Here is a 19,561-nt window from a genome sequence, read left to right as displayed (position 1 = left end):
GGCATGGGGGGAGAGGAGGGAGTAGGAAGGGGTGGGGGAGGGATACACGCACATACAATATATATTAGTGGTATAAGGCTCATGAGGGAGCTTGCACAAATATCATATGAAGGACAGATAGATTAGCAGACATCAGTGTACTTTTACATGATTTAAAAGGCATTAGTTGACAATGGACACACAGGAAATATGGCATTGGATCCTGGGTTCTGAGCATCATGAAAATGAACCAAGGGGATCACACAAGAACACTATAACAAGTCCACTTCACTTGATAACCTATTGTGAAAATTGTCAACTGTTGCCAAAATTTAATTAGCAACACAAGGACACTTGCGATGGCCAGGAATAATGAGAAAGAGGAACATGGAGTATACACATACAATAATGGTTAACTTGAATACAGTATTACATACATCGTTGCGGATAGTTCTAAAGCATCCGGGTTCATCCATCAGTGGGATGAGATCTGTGGACTGATTTGCTGCTGCTGTTGATGGGGTAACGATTTGGCTTTAAACCGTGAACTTCATCTGATTGGGTAGCGCCTAAACTCTGCCAGTATAGACGGCAGACAAAGATACACAATTGTGGATAAACTGTTGACACAATTACACAAGTTAGATGTCCGATGCGCATCTAACTTGTGTAACTGTCAACAGTTTATCCACAATTGTGTCAACACTTGCCCAGCCCACCAGAAATAAAGCAAAAGTTGCTCCGTAACTGATTTTTGTCCTGCAGGTTGTGATATAATGTGACAGGAGACGACATGAGTGTGACTGAAGTATCGCTTCGGTCGTTACATAAGAGGTAAAAAAAGGTACACAGATTTGAAGAGGCTAAGCTGATGAAAAATAGGATATTTACAGGTTACCCACCTGGAAAAACGAAAAAGGACAGTCCACAGTGGATGATGCTGTAAACACCAACACTGTCAGTCATTAAATCAAATAAAAGGTTTAAATTGTAGGAATCTGAGAATGATATTAACCATAAGGGAAGATAAAAAGAAGGAGGGGGAACTTTGAGGTCGAAACAGACCTTTTGAGGATGTAGACAGTGGAGAAGGCAGGAAGCGGAGGGAGGGAGCGGGCAGGCAGAGGGTAGGCCGACAGGGGAAGTTTGAAAGAGGAAGACAGGGTGGGGAATAATTACTGTCGACCGAGATGGAAGCAAACCAGAGGGACACAAACGCTTGTGTGGGTCCAGCTTGTCCAGAGATTGTGGGTCCAATTTGTTGGCTTTGATCTTAAGGTGAGAAAAGCGATTCTGGAGGAGAGAATATATCGATGGAAAGATGAGGGTACCAGAGATAATGGCTGAGATAGGGAAGAAACGGGAAGGAAAAATGCAGACGGAGTTACAAAGATTGAGGTAATTCAATGAAGCACTAACTGCGGTTTTATCAAATTTGAAGGTTGAATCGACGGGCAAACCTAGAATTGCTGAACTTGCCGAGGGCTTTCAGCAATATTTGTAGCTCCTGCAGTTGTAGGAAATGAACCCAGAACGGGCAATGAAGACGAGGCGAGACGGGTCGTGCCCTGTGCTCCTGCACGTGCACCTCCCTCTGTTGGTGCTCCCTTTATGGACCATGATGCTCATGACCTGCTCCCAGCCTGCCGCAGGACTTTCCTCGTGCCGCACGCTCGACCTCGACGAGTTGAGGCGCAAGCGGATCGAGGCGGTGCGAGGACAAATCCTGAGTAAACTGCGCCTCGACCAGGCTCCGAAGAACGTGGAGCAGGAGCAGCAACTCGAGCCGATATCTCACACGCTCGTAGAGCTTTATAACAAGACCAAAGAGCTGGAGGAGCAGCTCCTGAAGGAGAGAGAGCTGCCTCGGCAAGAGCGCGAACATGACGCCACCTGCCAATTATACACGTCGGAAGAAGAATCCTCTACTTCTTTGTATTACGCACAGCGGGTCTTCAAGGTGGATGTGAGTCCACTGTCCCATGGTGAGTGACCATTGCGAGGGTAATTAGGGAGAGAAGGGAACGACTTGTATTCGATATTTACCTGCCACGCATCCTATCCCGATGAGCATTTTTGCAAATCACTTTACTTGGTCCAGGCAGGACCACACACCTTGACGAGTGTAAAGTACTTACAAGTATCTTATGTGTATCACATTTTTGTGGCACGCAACATATTTACAACATATATTAAGGAAAGGAACAAACGTGTGTGTTTCAGCCTGCAGACATGTTTGCTTTCATAAGCCTGCAGCACAACTCTTCCTTAAAAACAAGAAACCATCCTCATTGTCTCAGCTCACTCTTTTCCTGTATTTTAAAAGTTTTTTTTTAGCACTCATGCCATCGTCATCATTGTCCCCTTATCCACATCCATTTTATAAGAGGCACTGAAAACGTATCTTTTGTGTTTTCAGGGCATTTCCTCTAAGCCGTTCATTGTATTTAAAAAGGCATTGGAATTCATCCATTTTGTGAATGAACTGGTGCTTTGAACAATTAATTTTTGATATTTCAATTAAAGCAATAGCTTACAAAACTAGAACGGCACTCGGTAAAGAGCATACAGAAAGTTCTGTGATTTACACCACTTCACTTTTTCACATTTATTTGTAATAGCCTGAATTAAAAATGGATTAAATTGAGATTTTTTTTGTCACTGATCGACACACAACACCCACAACTGTCAAAGTGGATTTTTTCAAATTGTTACAGAATAATTAAAAATAAAATATAGAAATATCTAATTTACATAAGTATTCAACCCCCTGAGTCAATACTTCATAGAAGCGTATTTGGCAGCGATTACAGCTTCAAGTCTTCTTGGGTTTGTCTGTATCAGCTTTGCACATCTGGATTTGGGGAGTTTATCCCATTATTTCTTGCAGATTTGCTCAAGCTCTGTCAAGTTGGATGGGGAGCGTCAGTGAACAGCAATATTCAAGTCTTTCCACAGATTCTCAATGGGATTCAAGTCTGGGCTTTGGCTGGGCCACTCGATGACTTTCACATTCTTGTTCTGAAGCCATTCCAGTGTTGATTTGGCTGTATGCTTGGGATCATTGTCCTACTGTAATGTATATCGGGCAATATTGTCCTATTGTAATGTATGTGATGTATATCGAGAGTGGTGGGCAATATCGCAAGTCCCAGTTCATGGGAAGAACTACACGGAAGCGGCAGGAAGGGTCATGATATTAACCCTGTGGGGTATATGGAGTACAGTAGATCTTGTGTCAGGTGTGTTCGTCGACGTGATAAGCATAGACTGATGTCTGTATTCCTCCAAATTTCTTTCAGTTTAGTGTTAACCAGCATAAGCGTCTGTTTAAAAAGGTAATCATACGTGTTTGTGGTAAAGCAGGTTTCTTAGCGTTGGTACTTTCAAAGGATTAGGAAGCAAATCCTTACGCTCTCCATAGTAACACGCATGGAACAGCCATTATTGAGTTGTTGTTTTTGGCTCATATGCAGCCTGTGGCTGCTTTTTGCATCATTTTTCTGGAAGTGCATTTGTGCCGCTGATGCAGTGCCCCAATTACCAGTGCACTGGTACTCAATTTGCCAACTTCACCAGCATGACAGGCTGAGTCAACCCCATGGTGTTAATACAACGATCGACCGGGATTGAAACTCAGGATCTTCGGATCCCAAGCCAGCACCCTAACCGTTAAGCCAACACCAGGCTCTAGCCATTAGTGAGTGGGAGATGGGAGAAAGAAACAAACACGAGGGAGGATAAAGGGTGGGATGTAACTACACCAAAATTAACCACTAATTAACCAATTTACCCCTAAGTCATTTTCATAACAATGCAGAGTGGTCCAGAAACCATGGCCACATTTTGAAGAACGATACCCGCAACAAACAACTAAGTTTATTATTGTTCTTTGGTGCAAAACAAAACATGCTTACTCGTTAAACAGTCTAATCAGTCTAATCTACATGAAACAGATCAGTTCAAATGTTCAAACTGCACTCTGACACGCACTTCTGCATGTTTCAGTCGTTAAGGCAGCAGTCTCATTACGGATGAATAGTTTCAAGTCTCTAAGGGTTGTAGGATTCCTCGCATACACTTTGTGTTTATAGATCTATAAACATACACTTCGCATACACTTCTAGATCTGACCACAAGATCCTGTTCTGAAAATCAATGTCCATATCCATTAACCCAAGCAATGTCTCACATTCCTCAACGCGCCTGTCAAAATCATCCTCGGATAGTTAGTGAATTAATCTGGGTATGTACGGTTTCGCATTAAGATATTTTAGTATTCTTCGAATCGATGATCGGCTTATGTTGGTGACGTTTGATAAATGACTAGTTGATAATGGTGTGTTACTGTCGAGTTGTTGTTGAATGACCGCTCTGCTGTCCTCAGTTCGAACAGTACGAGGCCTACCTGGTGACTGTTTTGGAAGAATGCTGCCGGTGTCATCAAAGTGCTTGTTTATTCTGTCGATGGTTCTTCTGTCAATTGCATCAGTGCCAAATTCTTTGACAAGTTGTCTGTGAACTTCAGCCGAATTTCCAGATACAGAATACAAGTGTACAGCGCGAATTTTCTGTCTCACGATATCCTCCGTCATATTAGGGTGTCTAATTCACAATGAACTGAACTAATGCAAAGACAAACGCGTGCAGCACAGTGAGCGAAGCTCACCCCGATCCATATCATGTGATGCACCTCACCATGTTGCGTATCACGTGATGCCTGTGCGTGTTGAAGCGGTCACATCTATTTACGAGTAATCATGTTTTGTTTTGCACCAAAGAACAATAACAAACTTGGTTGTTTGTTGCAGGTATCGTTCTTCAAAATGTGCCCAGGGTTTCTGGACCAACATATATATATATATATATATATATATATATATATATATATATATATATATATATATATATATATATATATATACACACACACATTGCTTTTCTATCCATTAACAAAAAAAAAAATAGCACGAAGAGGAGTGATGTTCAGTGGGTACAGGACAATTGGTTATATCAACTAGTCAATTTACGAAAATGTTCAAATATGGTCTCCCTGAACCAGCAGAACGTTGTTTGTGCATGTTGTTTGTGCATGTCAATCCTGACAAATCTCACACTCTTACTATGTCTCTCCGAAAAGACCGACTGGACAGCCCTCCCATCCACTTTCTGAATAATCCTCTACAAGAAGTTCTGTCACTTAAGCTTTTGGGTCTCACTATCTGCCATGATCTTTCCTGGGAAAACCACATTTCAAATCTGGCCTCCAAAGCCAGTCGCCGACTGGGCATCCTCCGTCGTGCGAAGTCCTTCCTTGGCACACCTGAGCTTCTCACCACATACAAGGCTTTCATCCGCAGCTCAATGGAATACTGTTCTCCCCTCTGGGCCGGTGCTCCTGCCTCACACCTAGCTCGGTTTCACACTGTTGAAACCAAAGCTTTCAGAATTATTGGAATCTCCCGCGATGAAGCTAACTCCGAGGGCCTTTCACTTACTCACCGCAGGCAGGTTGGTGGTCTTTCCGTCTTCTACCGACTCCTCTCCGGCCTTGCTCCCCCAGCTCTCTCTGGGCTCTGTCCCCCAAAAATTCCTACAGGTCGCACAAGATCTGCCTGCAACCCTCTTATGGTTAAACTGCCAAAATCAAGACTCTCTGCTCACGTTCACTCCTTCATTCCTCTTTTCTCCCGCCTCTGGAACAAACTCCCTCACTCTCTTAAATCCCACTCCTCCTTCCAGGTCTTTAAAACAGCTGTTCACCACCATCTCTTATCCTCCCCCATCCAAAACCTTGATCTTTTCTACCCCCACTAATTTCACCCCAGATCCACTTTTTTGCAATACCAACTTCTTTCCTGGAAGTCATTGCAGTGTCTATGTGTCTTATACTTCTCCCACGCCTCCTCCCCCCAAGCCCTCTCCCTCTCACAGATCTCCCGATGTCCCTGCTCTCAAATGTTGGTTGTGTGCTTCCCCTTCTCTCCCCATCTTGTCTACCGCTCCCCTTATTATATACTTTGTGTGTCTGTTTGATATTTTGTGTGATAAATGTTAGCTCTTTCACGAGCCTCGATCCTGTATACAAAAAAAAATAAAGAGTCTTGCTATCACTCTTGAACTGTACTTGCACATCAGCTTCCAACTTATCGATTGTTAAACTTATCCATTTTTCTTTCCTTCATTCATTAATCATACATAAGTCGATTTGGAGTACAAGACACAGCTAAGTCAACTATGGTAGTTAGCAAAATGAGCCAGAACAATGGAGGTGCTAATTCCTCCCTGACACGGCATTGCTGCCAACGGTACTTCAAGGGTCATGAATGTTAATGAGATGTTTTGTGCATATTATTTGAACTACTTTTTCGGATGACCTTTCTGATAAATTAGGAATGTAAATAGTTTCTCAACACATGTTTGTTATCATATAGAGGTACATTATTTCAAACAAGCTACAGAATCATTATCAGCACTGGCTCATAGCACATTACATTTTGTCACAGTTCACTACTCAATAATAAACATGAACACATGACACTTGCAGTTATTGTGATACAAGCACATTTTAATTCATGAAAGAGCTTAATCAGTGAATAATGTCTCAACAGGTTTAATCTAATCACAGATCACGGCAGTGCAACGCATAATCACTCAGCATATAATGAAAAACGGCAAATTCCTCGTCTTCCGTATCTTCTTCTTACAATTATTTGTATTTACACCACACCACACCCACACCTCGCCACACCCACACCCCTCCACAACTACACCACTCCACACCTACACCCCTCCACACCTACCCCACTCCACACCCACACCACTCCACACCCACACCTCTCCACACCCACACCACTCCACACCTACACCTCTCCACACCTACACCTCTCCACACCTACCCCACTACACACCCACACCACTCCACACCCACACCTCTCCACACCTACACCACTCCACACCCACACCTCTCACCACCTACACCACTCCACACCCACACCTCTCCACACCCACACCTCTCCACACCTACACCTCACCACACCGACACCACTGCACACCTACACCACTCCACACGCACACCTCTCCACACTCATGTCTCCACACCCACACCTCTCCACACCTTCACCACTCCACACCCACACCACTCCACACCTCACCGCACCCACACCACTCCACACACACACCACACTCACACCACTCCACACCCACACATCTGCACACCCACACCTCCACTACTCCACACCTACACCACTCCACACCTACCCCACTCCACACCCACACCACACCCACACCTCTCCACACCTACACCTCTCCACACCTACACCACTCCACACCCACACCTCACCACACCTACACCACTCCACATCTACACCTCTCCACACCCACACCACTCCACACCTACACCACTCCACACCTACACCATTCCACACCTACACCTCTCCACACCTACACCTCTCCACACCTACACCACTCCACACCCACACCTCTCCACATCTACACCACTCCACACCTACACCCCTCCACACCTACCCCACTCCACACCCACACCACACCCACACCTCTCCACACCTACACCTCTCCACACCTACACCACTCCACACCCACACCTCTCCACACCTACACCTCACCACACCTACACCACTCCACATCTACACCTCTCCACACCCACACCACTCCACACCTACACCACTCCACACCTACACCATTCCACACCTACACCATTCCACACCTACACCTCTCCACACCCACACCTCTCCACATCTACACCACTCCACACCCACACCTCTCCACACCTACACCTCTCCACACCTCTCCACACCTACACCTCACCACACCTACACCACTCCACACCCACACCTCTCCACATCTACACCACTCCACACCCACACCTCTCCACACCTACACCTCTCCACACCCACCCCTCTCCACACCTACACCTCTCCACACCTACATCACTCCACACAAACACCTCTAGACACCTACACCTCACCACCCCTACACCACTCCACATCTACACCTCTCCACACCCACACCACTCCACACCTACACCACTCCACACCTACACCTCTCCACACCTACACCACTCCACACCTACCCCACTCCACACCTACACCACTCCACACCTACACCTCTCACCACCTACACCACTCCACACCCACACCTCTCCACACCCACACCTCTCCACACCTACACCTCACCACACCGACACCACTGCACACCTACACCACTCCACACCTACACCACTCCACACGCACACCTCTCCACACTCACATGTCTCCACACCCACACCTCTCCACACCCACACCACTGCACACCTCACCACACCCACACCACTCCACACCCACACCACACTCACACCACTCCACACCCACACCTCTCCACACCCACACCTCTCCACACCTACACCACTCCACACCTACACCACTCCACACCTACCCCACTCCACACCCACACCTCTCCACACCCACACCTCTCCACACCTACACCACTCCACACCCACACCTCTCCACACCTACACCTCACCACACCTACACCACTCCACATCTACACCTCTCCACACCCACACCACTCCACACCTACATCACTCCACACCTACACCACTCCACACCTACACCTCTCCACACCTACACCTCTCCACACCTACACCACTCCACACCCACACCTCTCCACATCTACACCACTCCACACCTACACCTCTCCACACCTACACCTCTCCACACCCACACCTCTCCACACCCACACCTCTCCACACCCACACCACTCCACACCCACACCTCTCCACACCTACACCACTCCACACCTACACCACTCCACACCCACACCTCTCCACATCTACACCACTCCACACCTACACCTCTCCACACCCACACCTCTCCACACCCACACCTCTCCACACCCACACCACTCCACACCCACACCTCTCCACACCTACACCTCACCACACCTACACCACTCCACATCTACACCTCTCCACACCCACACCACTCCACACCTACACCACTCCACACCTACACCATTCCACACCTACACCATGCCACACCTACACCTCTCCACACCCACACCTCTCCACATCTACACCACTCCACACCCACACCTCTCCACACCTACACCTCTCCACACCTCTCCACACCTACAACTCACCACACCTACACCACTCCACACCCACACCTCTCCACATCTACACCACTCCACACCCACACCTCTCCACACCTACACCTCTCCACACCCACCCCTCTCCACACCTACACCTCTCCACACCTACACCACTCCACACAAACACCTCTAGACACCTACACCTCACCACACCTACACCACTCCACATCTACACCTCTCCACACCCACACCACTCCACACCTACACCACTCCACACCTACACCTCTCCACACCTACACCACTCCACACCTACCCCACTCCACACCCACACCACTCCACACCTACACCTCTCACCACCTACACCACTCCACACCCACACCTCTCCACACCCACACCTCTCCACACCTACACCTCACCACACCGACACCACCGCACACCTACACCACTCCACACCTACACCACTCCACACGCACACCTCTCCACACTCACATGTCTCCACACCCACACCTCTCCACACCCACACCACTGCACACCTCACCACACCCACACCACTCCACACCCACACCACACTCACACCACTCCACACCCACGCCTCTCCACACCCACACCTCTCCACACCTACACCACTCCACACCTACACCACTCCACACCTACACCACTCCACACCTACCCCACTCCACACCCACACCTCTCCACACCCACACCTCTCCACACCTACACCACTCCACACCCACACCTCTCCACACCTACACCTCACCACACCTACACCACTCCACATCTACACCTCTCCACACCCACACCACTCCACACCCACACCTCTCCACACCTACACCACTCCACACCTACACCACTCCACACCCACACCTCTCCACATCTACACCACTCCACACCTACACCTCTCCACACCTACACCTCTCCACACCCACACCTCTCCACACCCACACCTCTCCACACCCACACCACTCCACACCCACACCTCTCCACACCTACACCTCACCACACCACTCCACATCTACACCTCTCCACACCCACACCACTCCACACCTACAGCACTCCACACCTACACCATTCCACACCTACACCATGCCACACCTACACCTCTCCACACCCACACCTCTCCACATCTACACCACTCCACACCCACACCTCTCCACACCTACACCTCTCCACACCTCTCCACACCTACAACTCACCACACCTACACCACTCCACACCCACACCTCTCCACATCTACACCACTCCACACCCACACCTCTCCACACCTACACCTCTCCACACCCACCCCTCTCCACACCTACACCTCTCCACACCTACACCACTCCACACAAACACCTCTAGACACCTACACCTCACCACACCTACACCACTCCACATCTACACCTCTCCACACCCACACCACTCCACACCTACACCACTCCACACCTACACCTCTCCACACCTACACCACTCCACACCTACCCCACTCCACACCCACACCACTCCACACCTACACCTCTCACCACCTACACCACTCCACACCCACACCTCTCCACACCCACACCTCTCCACACCTACACCTCACCACACCGACACCACCGCACACCTACACCACTCCACACCTACACCACTCCACACGCACACCTCTCCACACTCACATGTCTCCACACCCACACCTCTCCACACCCACACCACTGCACACCTCACCACACCCACACCACTCCACACCCACACCACACTCACACCACTCCACACCCACGCCTCTCCACACCCACACCTCTCCACACCTACACCACTCCACACCTACACCACTCCACACCTACACCACTCCACAACTACCCCACTCCACACCCACACCTCTCCACACCCACACCTCTCCACACCTACACCACTCCACACCCACACCTCTCCACACCTACACCTCACCACACCTACACCACTCCACATCTACACCTCTCCACACCCACACCACTCCACACCTACATCACTCCACACCTACACCACTCCACACCTACACCTCTCCACACTTACACCTCTCCACACCTACACCACTCCACACCCACACCTCTCCACATCTACACCACTCCACACCTACACCTCTCCACACCTACACCTCTCCACACCCACACCTCTCCACACCCACACCTCTCCACACCCACACCACTCCACACCCACACCTCTCCACACCTACACCACTCCACATCTACACCTCTCCACACCCACACCACTCCACACCTACACCACTCCACACCTACACCTCTCCACACCTACACCACTCCACACCTACACCACTCCACACCTACACCTCTCCACACCTCTCCACACCTACAACTCACCACACCTCCACCACTCCACACCCACACCTCTCCACATCTACACCACTCCACACCGACACCACTCCACACCTACACCTCTCCACACCTACACCACTCCACACCTACACCACTCCACACCCACACCACTCCACACCCACACCTCTACACACCTACACCTCACCACACCGACACCACTCCACACCTCTCCCGTCCTAACAAGCAATCTCGCCTCTATATATTGTTGAGTACCCCTGTAATTGTTGATTACGTGTGAAAATCAAAGATTTTTCAAGTACATCGGTTGGTCACAAGTGTTATCACACGGTCAAATTTGTTTTGGGGGTTTTGCAAGTGTCATGCTATGCACGATATCTTTCTTGTTTAATTGTCCATTTGTGTACTTATTGATTTGCTTAAAATTTGTCTCCAACATGTAATTAAATTAGGTTACATTTATGTTCGGGTGACCTGGGAATATGACCTGGGAACGCATCCCCCATTACAACACTACGTCTATGGGAATATCTTGTCTGCTTAGTTGTTTTGCTTCAGGTCACACTTTCTAGGAACGTATGCGCATTAAGTGGTAACTTGCTGCAGTGTTTTAAATTAACAATTATACAATTTATTTTGAAAATATTATACTTTGCAATTTTTTTTCATTTGTGCAATTCAATGTCTTAAACCATAGATAAGTCGATTCTGAGTACAAATTGAGGCCTGGATTCCGGAGAAAAAGTATTGACTTGTACTGTGTGTATGCATACGGAAATGTGTATGTATGCTATACCCTCAAGAGTTGAGCTGGCAAGTTGTTGGCATAACTAGCCAGCTTGCCAGCTCAACTCTTGAGGGTAATACGCTCCATGCTGATGTAGACCAGTGAGTCAGAAATGCGTCCATGGATTGATTCCAAAGTGATGGGCTGGCATTGCTAAAAAAAAAGTTGGTTGGCTGAAAACCTGCAGGCTGAAACATCGCATTGGTACGAACCAACTCATTTAGTGTTAAATGACACCTACCCATTCCGAAATGGACTTGGAACAGCTGGGTGGCCCATTTATTGATGGTATTGACATGTGTCACATGCGCATTCTGTGGGAGACATGATTTGTATGTGGATTTCCAGGATCGCTCACATCACGTGAAGATAACTGTTGCACTACAGGTTGCATCCATCTTCCTGAATTGGTTTATTCCCTCAATAGCAATGCTCTACATACACATGGCTGAGAAATTACTGCACTGGGAATCCATAGTTTATTTCACTGTTTAAAATTTTAACTCAACTTTTTGTGAGGAGTTTATATTAACTGTGTAAAATGTGTGCAATCTTGCAATCACGAAACCTTAGATCACCCTTCCTGCTCCTGAAGCTTACAATGAAATTGCATGGTTATTGCTAATCTGTGGCGTGTCCATACACTCGCCGAATTACTCATATTCTGTTTACTTGTATTTGGTGTTAATCAAATTCTTAATAGTAACTTCATCGAATGTAACTTGCACACCTCTTTATCATGAACTTTCCCATTAATTCGTGGATCAGCAACGACAGAGCAATTTCCTTGCACCAAAATAAACTTTAAAAACGAAGCTTCAAACAAGTTGTAAAAATTAATTGCATTTTTCATCTGTCTTCCTTCTCAAGTTTTATAGTGCCGTTTATATGATGCAAATAAGGGATTTTACATTATCCCTTTGGGGCAAGACTAATAAATCATATAATCCTTTATTGCAGGCATATTTTAAAAAGTTGTACAATATTTAAATACAATTGCACCAATGCGCAACAGTTTATCTAACGGTATAAGCCCGACACCTAAAACTTCAGGTATTTCCACACTTTGACCGAATAAGTACTTAGCAGTGAGATGCTCGAAGGTTTGAACATTTTAATAAACATCCTCGTGCTTTATAAATTGTTCAACCCAAACAGGAAACTTTGATGAATGGGGAGGTGAGAGGAAGGGGGATGGTGGTTCTGTGTCCATACCTGAGCTCGCGTTATGTTTTTTTTTTTTTACAAGTAAATTAACTGGAGTTTGGTGCCCTTTGACTCATCGTCCCCACCAGATGTAAACCCGCAACTACTTGTATCATCAAATACTTTTACTGAATGTGATGTTTCGGCTCTATGATGTGTCCGCACACACTGCGTTGCCAGTATGCAGTCTGCACCTTGATGCTTCACCATGTGAGCCAAAAACAAAAAGTGCATTTTAAAATAGTTCTCAAATATTTTGTACTTATTTACATCGGAGTGTATCTTTATCAGGGTTACTAATATAGCGTACAATTTTATATTTTGTAATTTAGAAAGTAATGTTTAGCTCACCTGGAATGTAGTTCTGGGGAGCTTATGGGATGGCGCGTCATCCTTCCATCCGTCCGCCGGTCAGTCCGTAAACACTTGCGACTTCTCTGAAACTGCTGATGGGATTGTGACCAAACTTGGCTAAAATGATATTTGGTGTGTTGCAACTCAGGTTTGTTCATGACATTGAAAAAATTGGGGTGTAAGGGGGTCTACCGGGGTCAAAGTGGGCCAAGGTTTGACCCCCAAAATAGTTATTTGCTTTCTTCTCTGAAACTACACACACGATTTTGATGAAACTTGACCACAATCTTCATCACCGTGATGTAGCCAAGTTTGTTCACGGCATTAGATTATGATTACGTTAGTATGATTCTATAACTGCCCTGTCTCCTAGCAACCACTGAAATTGGCTTAAAATACTGTGATACTGTTTAAAATACCTTTAGTTGGTATAGTATACTGCTTTATTCTACCAGGTGAGCACCCAGGGGTATTGCCCCCATTTTCTATTACTTCGCAGACAGCTTGGGGCTGCTGGTTGCATCTTTACTGGGAGTGTGGCTGTGCCACTGATACAGTGCCCCCTGTTTCCAGTAAGCTGGTTCTCATTTTACTGACTTCAGAAGGATTACCACTTGGTGTTAATTCAACGGCATGACAGGGGCTCAAACTGAAGACACCAAGATCTTAAGCTAGCCACCTGAACCGTTAAGGTGTTAAGCCAACACCAGGCATTAGAGAGTAATAAAACTCACACAAAGACAAATTAATTCACGTTGGCCCATTTGGCTTTTCCATCTGAAGGAGGCATCCGAGTTTCAAATTCTATATACAGGCAAAAAAAACTTGGCCCAACAGGTAACTCGACAGGTATTGAGGGTATTTTTTTTTGCTGCACACACCCAGATGGCAGATCTTCAATCACAACAGCTCTTGGTCAATCAATAAAAAAGAAAAGTCAAAAAGTCAAAAAAAAAGAAGTCAAAAATCTCAGTCAAAAAGACAATTTCCCAACTTGAGCACAGCTTATAGTATACCATTTATAAGATGCAGATAAGGTGTTTTAGATTATCCCTGTTTACTATAGGCCTAAATCTGTGTCTTCATTGCATTCATAATGCACATCCGCAAATCCACCCAATCATCCCTAAAACCAGATGGACAGCTGGCTTTACTTACTCCACACTGCTTTTCCGGGACGGAGACAGCTGCTGAACATTTGATTGGTCACATGCTCACAAGCTTGTCAACCCATAAATAATAATGGGGGTGAATATGAAATATAATTCATCCATTAAGATTTGGTACAGGAATCCGTGAACTTAAATTACTTATTTACTTGAAATACAACCCTAATCATTTTATTGCAAAGAATTAGATAATAATGAATAATCTGACTGATGTGGTAATACTGTGGGAGGTATTCGAAAATCTGTCAAAATCTCCTCCAAGTTCCATCTGTAATGCATTCCAAAACGTCATCAATTTCAAATACAAAACAAATGCGCTCAGCCACAACCAAACCCATTCTATACGAACGTTCAGCAGCACCTGTGCGAAGAGCTGAATGGTTGAGTGGTTGAGTTTGAAAAGAAAAACAAACACCTGATACCAAAAACAACGAAAGATACGGGGATGGGACTGCACTTATAGCGGTTGGTTCGACATCTAATAGTAGATAACATGTCAGAGCTCCTTAAGTTATTGTTCCGAGGTTGGGGGGAGCCAATCTCTGTGTATGTTTGATTTTAAGAGTACATTGCCAAAATTGAGGGAGAGCTGTTTGAGCCTCTCAAACCTGACACCTGACCTGACCTGACAAAGTCACCTGACAGTACCTGACAAATACCTGTACCTGACACCTGTACCTGACCTAAGTACCTAAGTACCTGACAAATGTCTCCATAAGATTTGGTTCTACAAAAGTCACGAGAGAGAATAATTATACCAAATGCTTTCCGTTGCAGTTTCTCCAAACATTCCCTCTGGGCTTTACTTAAGCCACCGAAGCATGCAGGTGAAGCATATTCCAAGGTGGTTCTAATATTCTGTAAATAAACTGTTATTAAATCAGAGACAGGGATATTACAACGTTTCAGTTGCCGCAAAAAATAGTTTTCTGTTTAAGGTTTTACACATGGCCGGAAATTGAGTGTCCCATTTAAAGTTTTCTTGCACATGGATGCCTAACAGTTTAACACAATCCGTTTAATTAATAGCTGAGACTCCAATATGAAAACAAGGCACCTCCGCCATGTCTTCGAAAACATGTAATCATGGCTTGGCATTTATTACTATTAAGATTCAGATTTGTTTTTAGATTAACATTCTTGGAGACAGTCAAGTTGCTGCTGCAGAAGACTGGTGTGTTCAGTGTCACCATAAGTTTGACAAAAGGTCATGCCATCATCATACTTGTAGTGTGAAACTGCAGGATAACCAGAAACAGTCATTTATCATGGCTAAGAAAGCTACTGGACCAATTTTTGTGCCTTGAGGGACCTTAGCATTGGTTGTTTCAATTGTTGAAACCTCCCTATTGTACCGTAAAATCTGACTTCTATTGGATAAAAAAACTACAAATCCATGGGATAATACATGGTCTAACGCCAAGATTCATACATTTATCAGCAACAATCTGGTGGCTAACATGATCAAAGGTCTTAGAGAAGCCAGTAGCTACCAAAAACTGAAGAATTTTCAAATAAGAATAATGTTCCCTTAAAAAGGGTTGCATCATCCAGTATTTTAACTAAACAATGAGTTGCAGACAAACCCTTAAAATAACCAAACTGTTGAATGTCAATAGAATTCCTAATGTCCTCACATATCCAATTTACAACAAGATCCTCAAAAACTTTGGAAAATAAGTATGTGAGTGAAATGGGACGCAGATTATGAAAATTTGGTGGTTGAGCCTTAGGAACCGGTATAACAAAAGTGGATTTCCAAATATCAGGTAATACACCTTCACAGAGTGAACAATTGAATATTACAGTAAGAGGGAAACACAATTCATATGAAATTTCCCTTGATAATACCAGGTAGAATACAGTGCAGTCCGCCAGTCTTATTATTGGCGTGTGTCTGCCCTGTAGTGAACAACGCAGGGCGACAGATGACCAAACGAGCTTTAACTCTGAGGCATTCAATCCAATGGCGGACCTTCTTTATATGCGAGGGCAAGAAGTGGGGGAAGGGCTACAATCACTTACCTGCACGGGTCCACCGGACGTCTTCGAACCTGCGATAATTAACTCCAACCAACTTTTAAAATGTACAAAAATACCGGCTTTATTGAAGAAATGCCGGTAACAAAGAATGCACGATAAAAATAAGATTCCTAAATGGGACGTCCCCATACAGACCCGTATACACACAAAGAGAAAAATAAAGGTGGAAAATAAATGTGTGTGTGTTTCTCAACTAGGCACTTAGCTCTGAGCGTCTCCTGAACCCCCATCGAAAATCGTCCAGGCCCCGAGCGCGCAATCCGGGCGCGGCACAGGCCCTGCCGGGAAGTAGGCCTCGGCGTGCCCTCTTTCACTCAACCGCGCTCGTCCTCGTCGTCCGCCTCACCAGCACCCATGTCTCCCAGCGCAAGAGCGCTATGAACTGTGGCTGCACGGCACCAATGTTCCAACGTAAGAGCTTATCGGCGACCATTCACCTCTGGTCCACAAGCCGAGAGAAAGCCAAGAGCGCTCGTGAACTTCGACCGTTCGTTCTGAAATCCCGAAGCAGAGAGAGATATAAAATCATGACCATTCTTAATGAATGTCCCTCACTCAAGAGCGCACTGTATATGTGACCGTTCGCTCTTGAGGCCAGCCCGGAGAGAGCGATCGAACCAAAGAGAAAAAATGTCGGGAACACGAACGTTCGCCATCAAACCCAGAAAGTGAGAGAGAAACTGTCAGCCCTCCAACTCCTTTGTGCTCAAGGCTCTGACGTCATACGACGCGGCCCGTGCCTGCTCCATCCAGCAGCGCCGCCAGAGCACTCTATCGTACCCCAACCAATCGCTGCTCTTCGGGGTGTGGCCTCACGAGCTTGCCTGCTTTTGTGATCACCCGTCGGTGGTATTTCAATGTCCCGGTTCCAGTCGCTTTTATTTAGTATTATAAATGCGCGATTTCTTGCTATGTGTGTGTGCTGCATCTGTCATAAGGAACAGTGGAAAAATAACAGAGGCCACTACATACAGGGGATTCATTACCCATAATCCCTAACTAATTAACATAACCCCACCCCTCTCATGGGGACAATTATACATGCTTGCACGACATCTGGTCTAAACAAATTTCCTACTTATGATACATGGGGGTTCTTCTTCTTCATGACAGTTGGAGCACACTACCTATACAATTCTACCTGGCTCTAAGGTAATCATGGTCTACCCCCCACAAACATAACATTATTATTCAATTCCTTAAGTTTCTTTAAAACGTCCTGTGGAGACACTGAAGGTGGTGGAGCAGCCGAAGGTAGGTAGGCAGGTAACTGGTTAAGATCGAGTTGCGGAATGTCCTGAGCCACCGAGATGAACCATTGATTCACTTCATTGGCATCATCCTTCGGTGACATCCCCGACAAGGTAAAAACTTGTTTTGCTGGTATGTCCAGTAATATCTTTTTATTTGAAGATGCCACTGGTAAGGATTAAGACTTTTCAATTTGCCAACGCTGGAGTCATAGAAAAGTCGCTTAGCACGCTTTACTAATCTAATTATTTTATTGCATAGAAGTCGCCATAAAAATGATTTACTACTGGAAAAAGCTTTTTGTCTTTTTCAGATGAGTGATTTCAATTCTGGTGTAAACCACGGTTTATCTTCTGAGTGAATGGATGTGACTTTAGTTGGAATTTTTTTTAACGATGACCTTGTGCAATACCTCCTAAAATACGGAAGTTTTTTCTTGCACAGTTTCAGCAACTTCAACCTCGCTCCATTTGTGGTAAGTTATCCATTGACCAAGGTCTCGTTGATATGAGTCTTTGAGAGGACGCACAATGCGTGTTTGGAGAATGTTACGCTTCTTATCAGGTTGCAAAGGTTGTCACAGAACTGCGTTATGGTCACTCAGAGCAATAGGGTTGATACGTTGGGCTCATAATAATGGTGTTTTAAATTCGTTAAAATCTTGTCTAAGATATCTTGACCCCTGGTAGAGGTTTTAACAACTTGGACTAAGCCAGTTAATTGACAAATCAATTCAGTGTCCACCTTATTGAAATCACCACGAATCACAACTCCTGCACTAGGGTACTGAGTCTGCAACGTATCTAATGTGGATGATATATGTTCAATGAGCAGAGCATCGTGTGCTGAAGCTTGAGGATGATAAACAGCACATTCAATCAAACCAGTAACTGTCCGAGGTAACCGCTGAGGGCGAGCCCACACCCAAACTACTTCAAGTTCATCTGGCACAGAGATTTCATTCAAAGCTCTTACTTAAATTGTCTCCCCAATATATAGGGCTACACCTCCACCTCGTCTATTGCAGTGGGGGTTGCTAATACGAGCAAATTTGGAGATTGCAAACACACCAGAGTCTATTTCAGAGGGAAACCATGTTTTACTGATAGGAGCTATTTCAATTTGTGTTCAACATAACCTCGAGTTCATCAATGCGTTGAACCAGGGATCACGCATTTATCAAGATTGAAGATGGAGTGATGGTAAAGAATTGGACCGTTCCTGTAAAGTTCAAATTGGACTCGGTTAATTGAGAACTGCAGTTGCGCATTGACCAGATTCGATTTAACCACACCATGATCAAGTTGGGGACGTGGATGACGTGGCATTGATTGGCCTAACAAGACAATGATCCTACTTCTAACATGCTGATCAGCTCTGCAACCACGCTTGATTTT

General features: G+C 45.8%; 1 protein-coding gene across 2 annotated transcripts in view; it reads left to right on the top strand.

Moving 5' to 3' along the window:
• Positions 1–1,116: 1,116 nt before the first annotated feature.
• Positions 1,117–19,561, top strand: part of LOC137436833 (transforming growth factor beta-2 proprotein) — a 53,820-nt gene continuing 35,375 nt past the window's right edge. The window contains exon 1 of one of the 2 annotated variants that reach the window (XM_068130987.2): positions 1,117–1,964. In XM_068130987.2, coding sequence (XP_067987088.2) covers positions 1,502–1,964 — 463 coding nt within the window. In that variant the 5' untranslated portion in view covers positions 1,117–1,501. The remainder of the gene's footprint in view (positions 1,965–19,561) is intronic. The other variant, XR_013625055.1, reaches the window with a different exon arrangement.

Source organism: Myxine glutinosa, chromosome 11 (genome assembly GCF_964187855.1).
Source record: "Myxine glutinosa chromosome 11, kmMyxGlut1.1, whole genome shotgun sequence".
NCBI classification, from domain to species: Eukaryota; Metazoa; Chordata; class Myxini; order Myxiniformes; family Myxinidae; genus Myxine; species Myxine glutinosa.
This window is presented reverse-complemented; position numbering and strand designations above follow the sequence as displayed.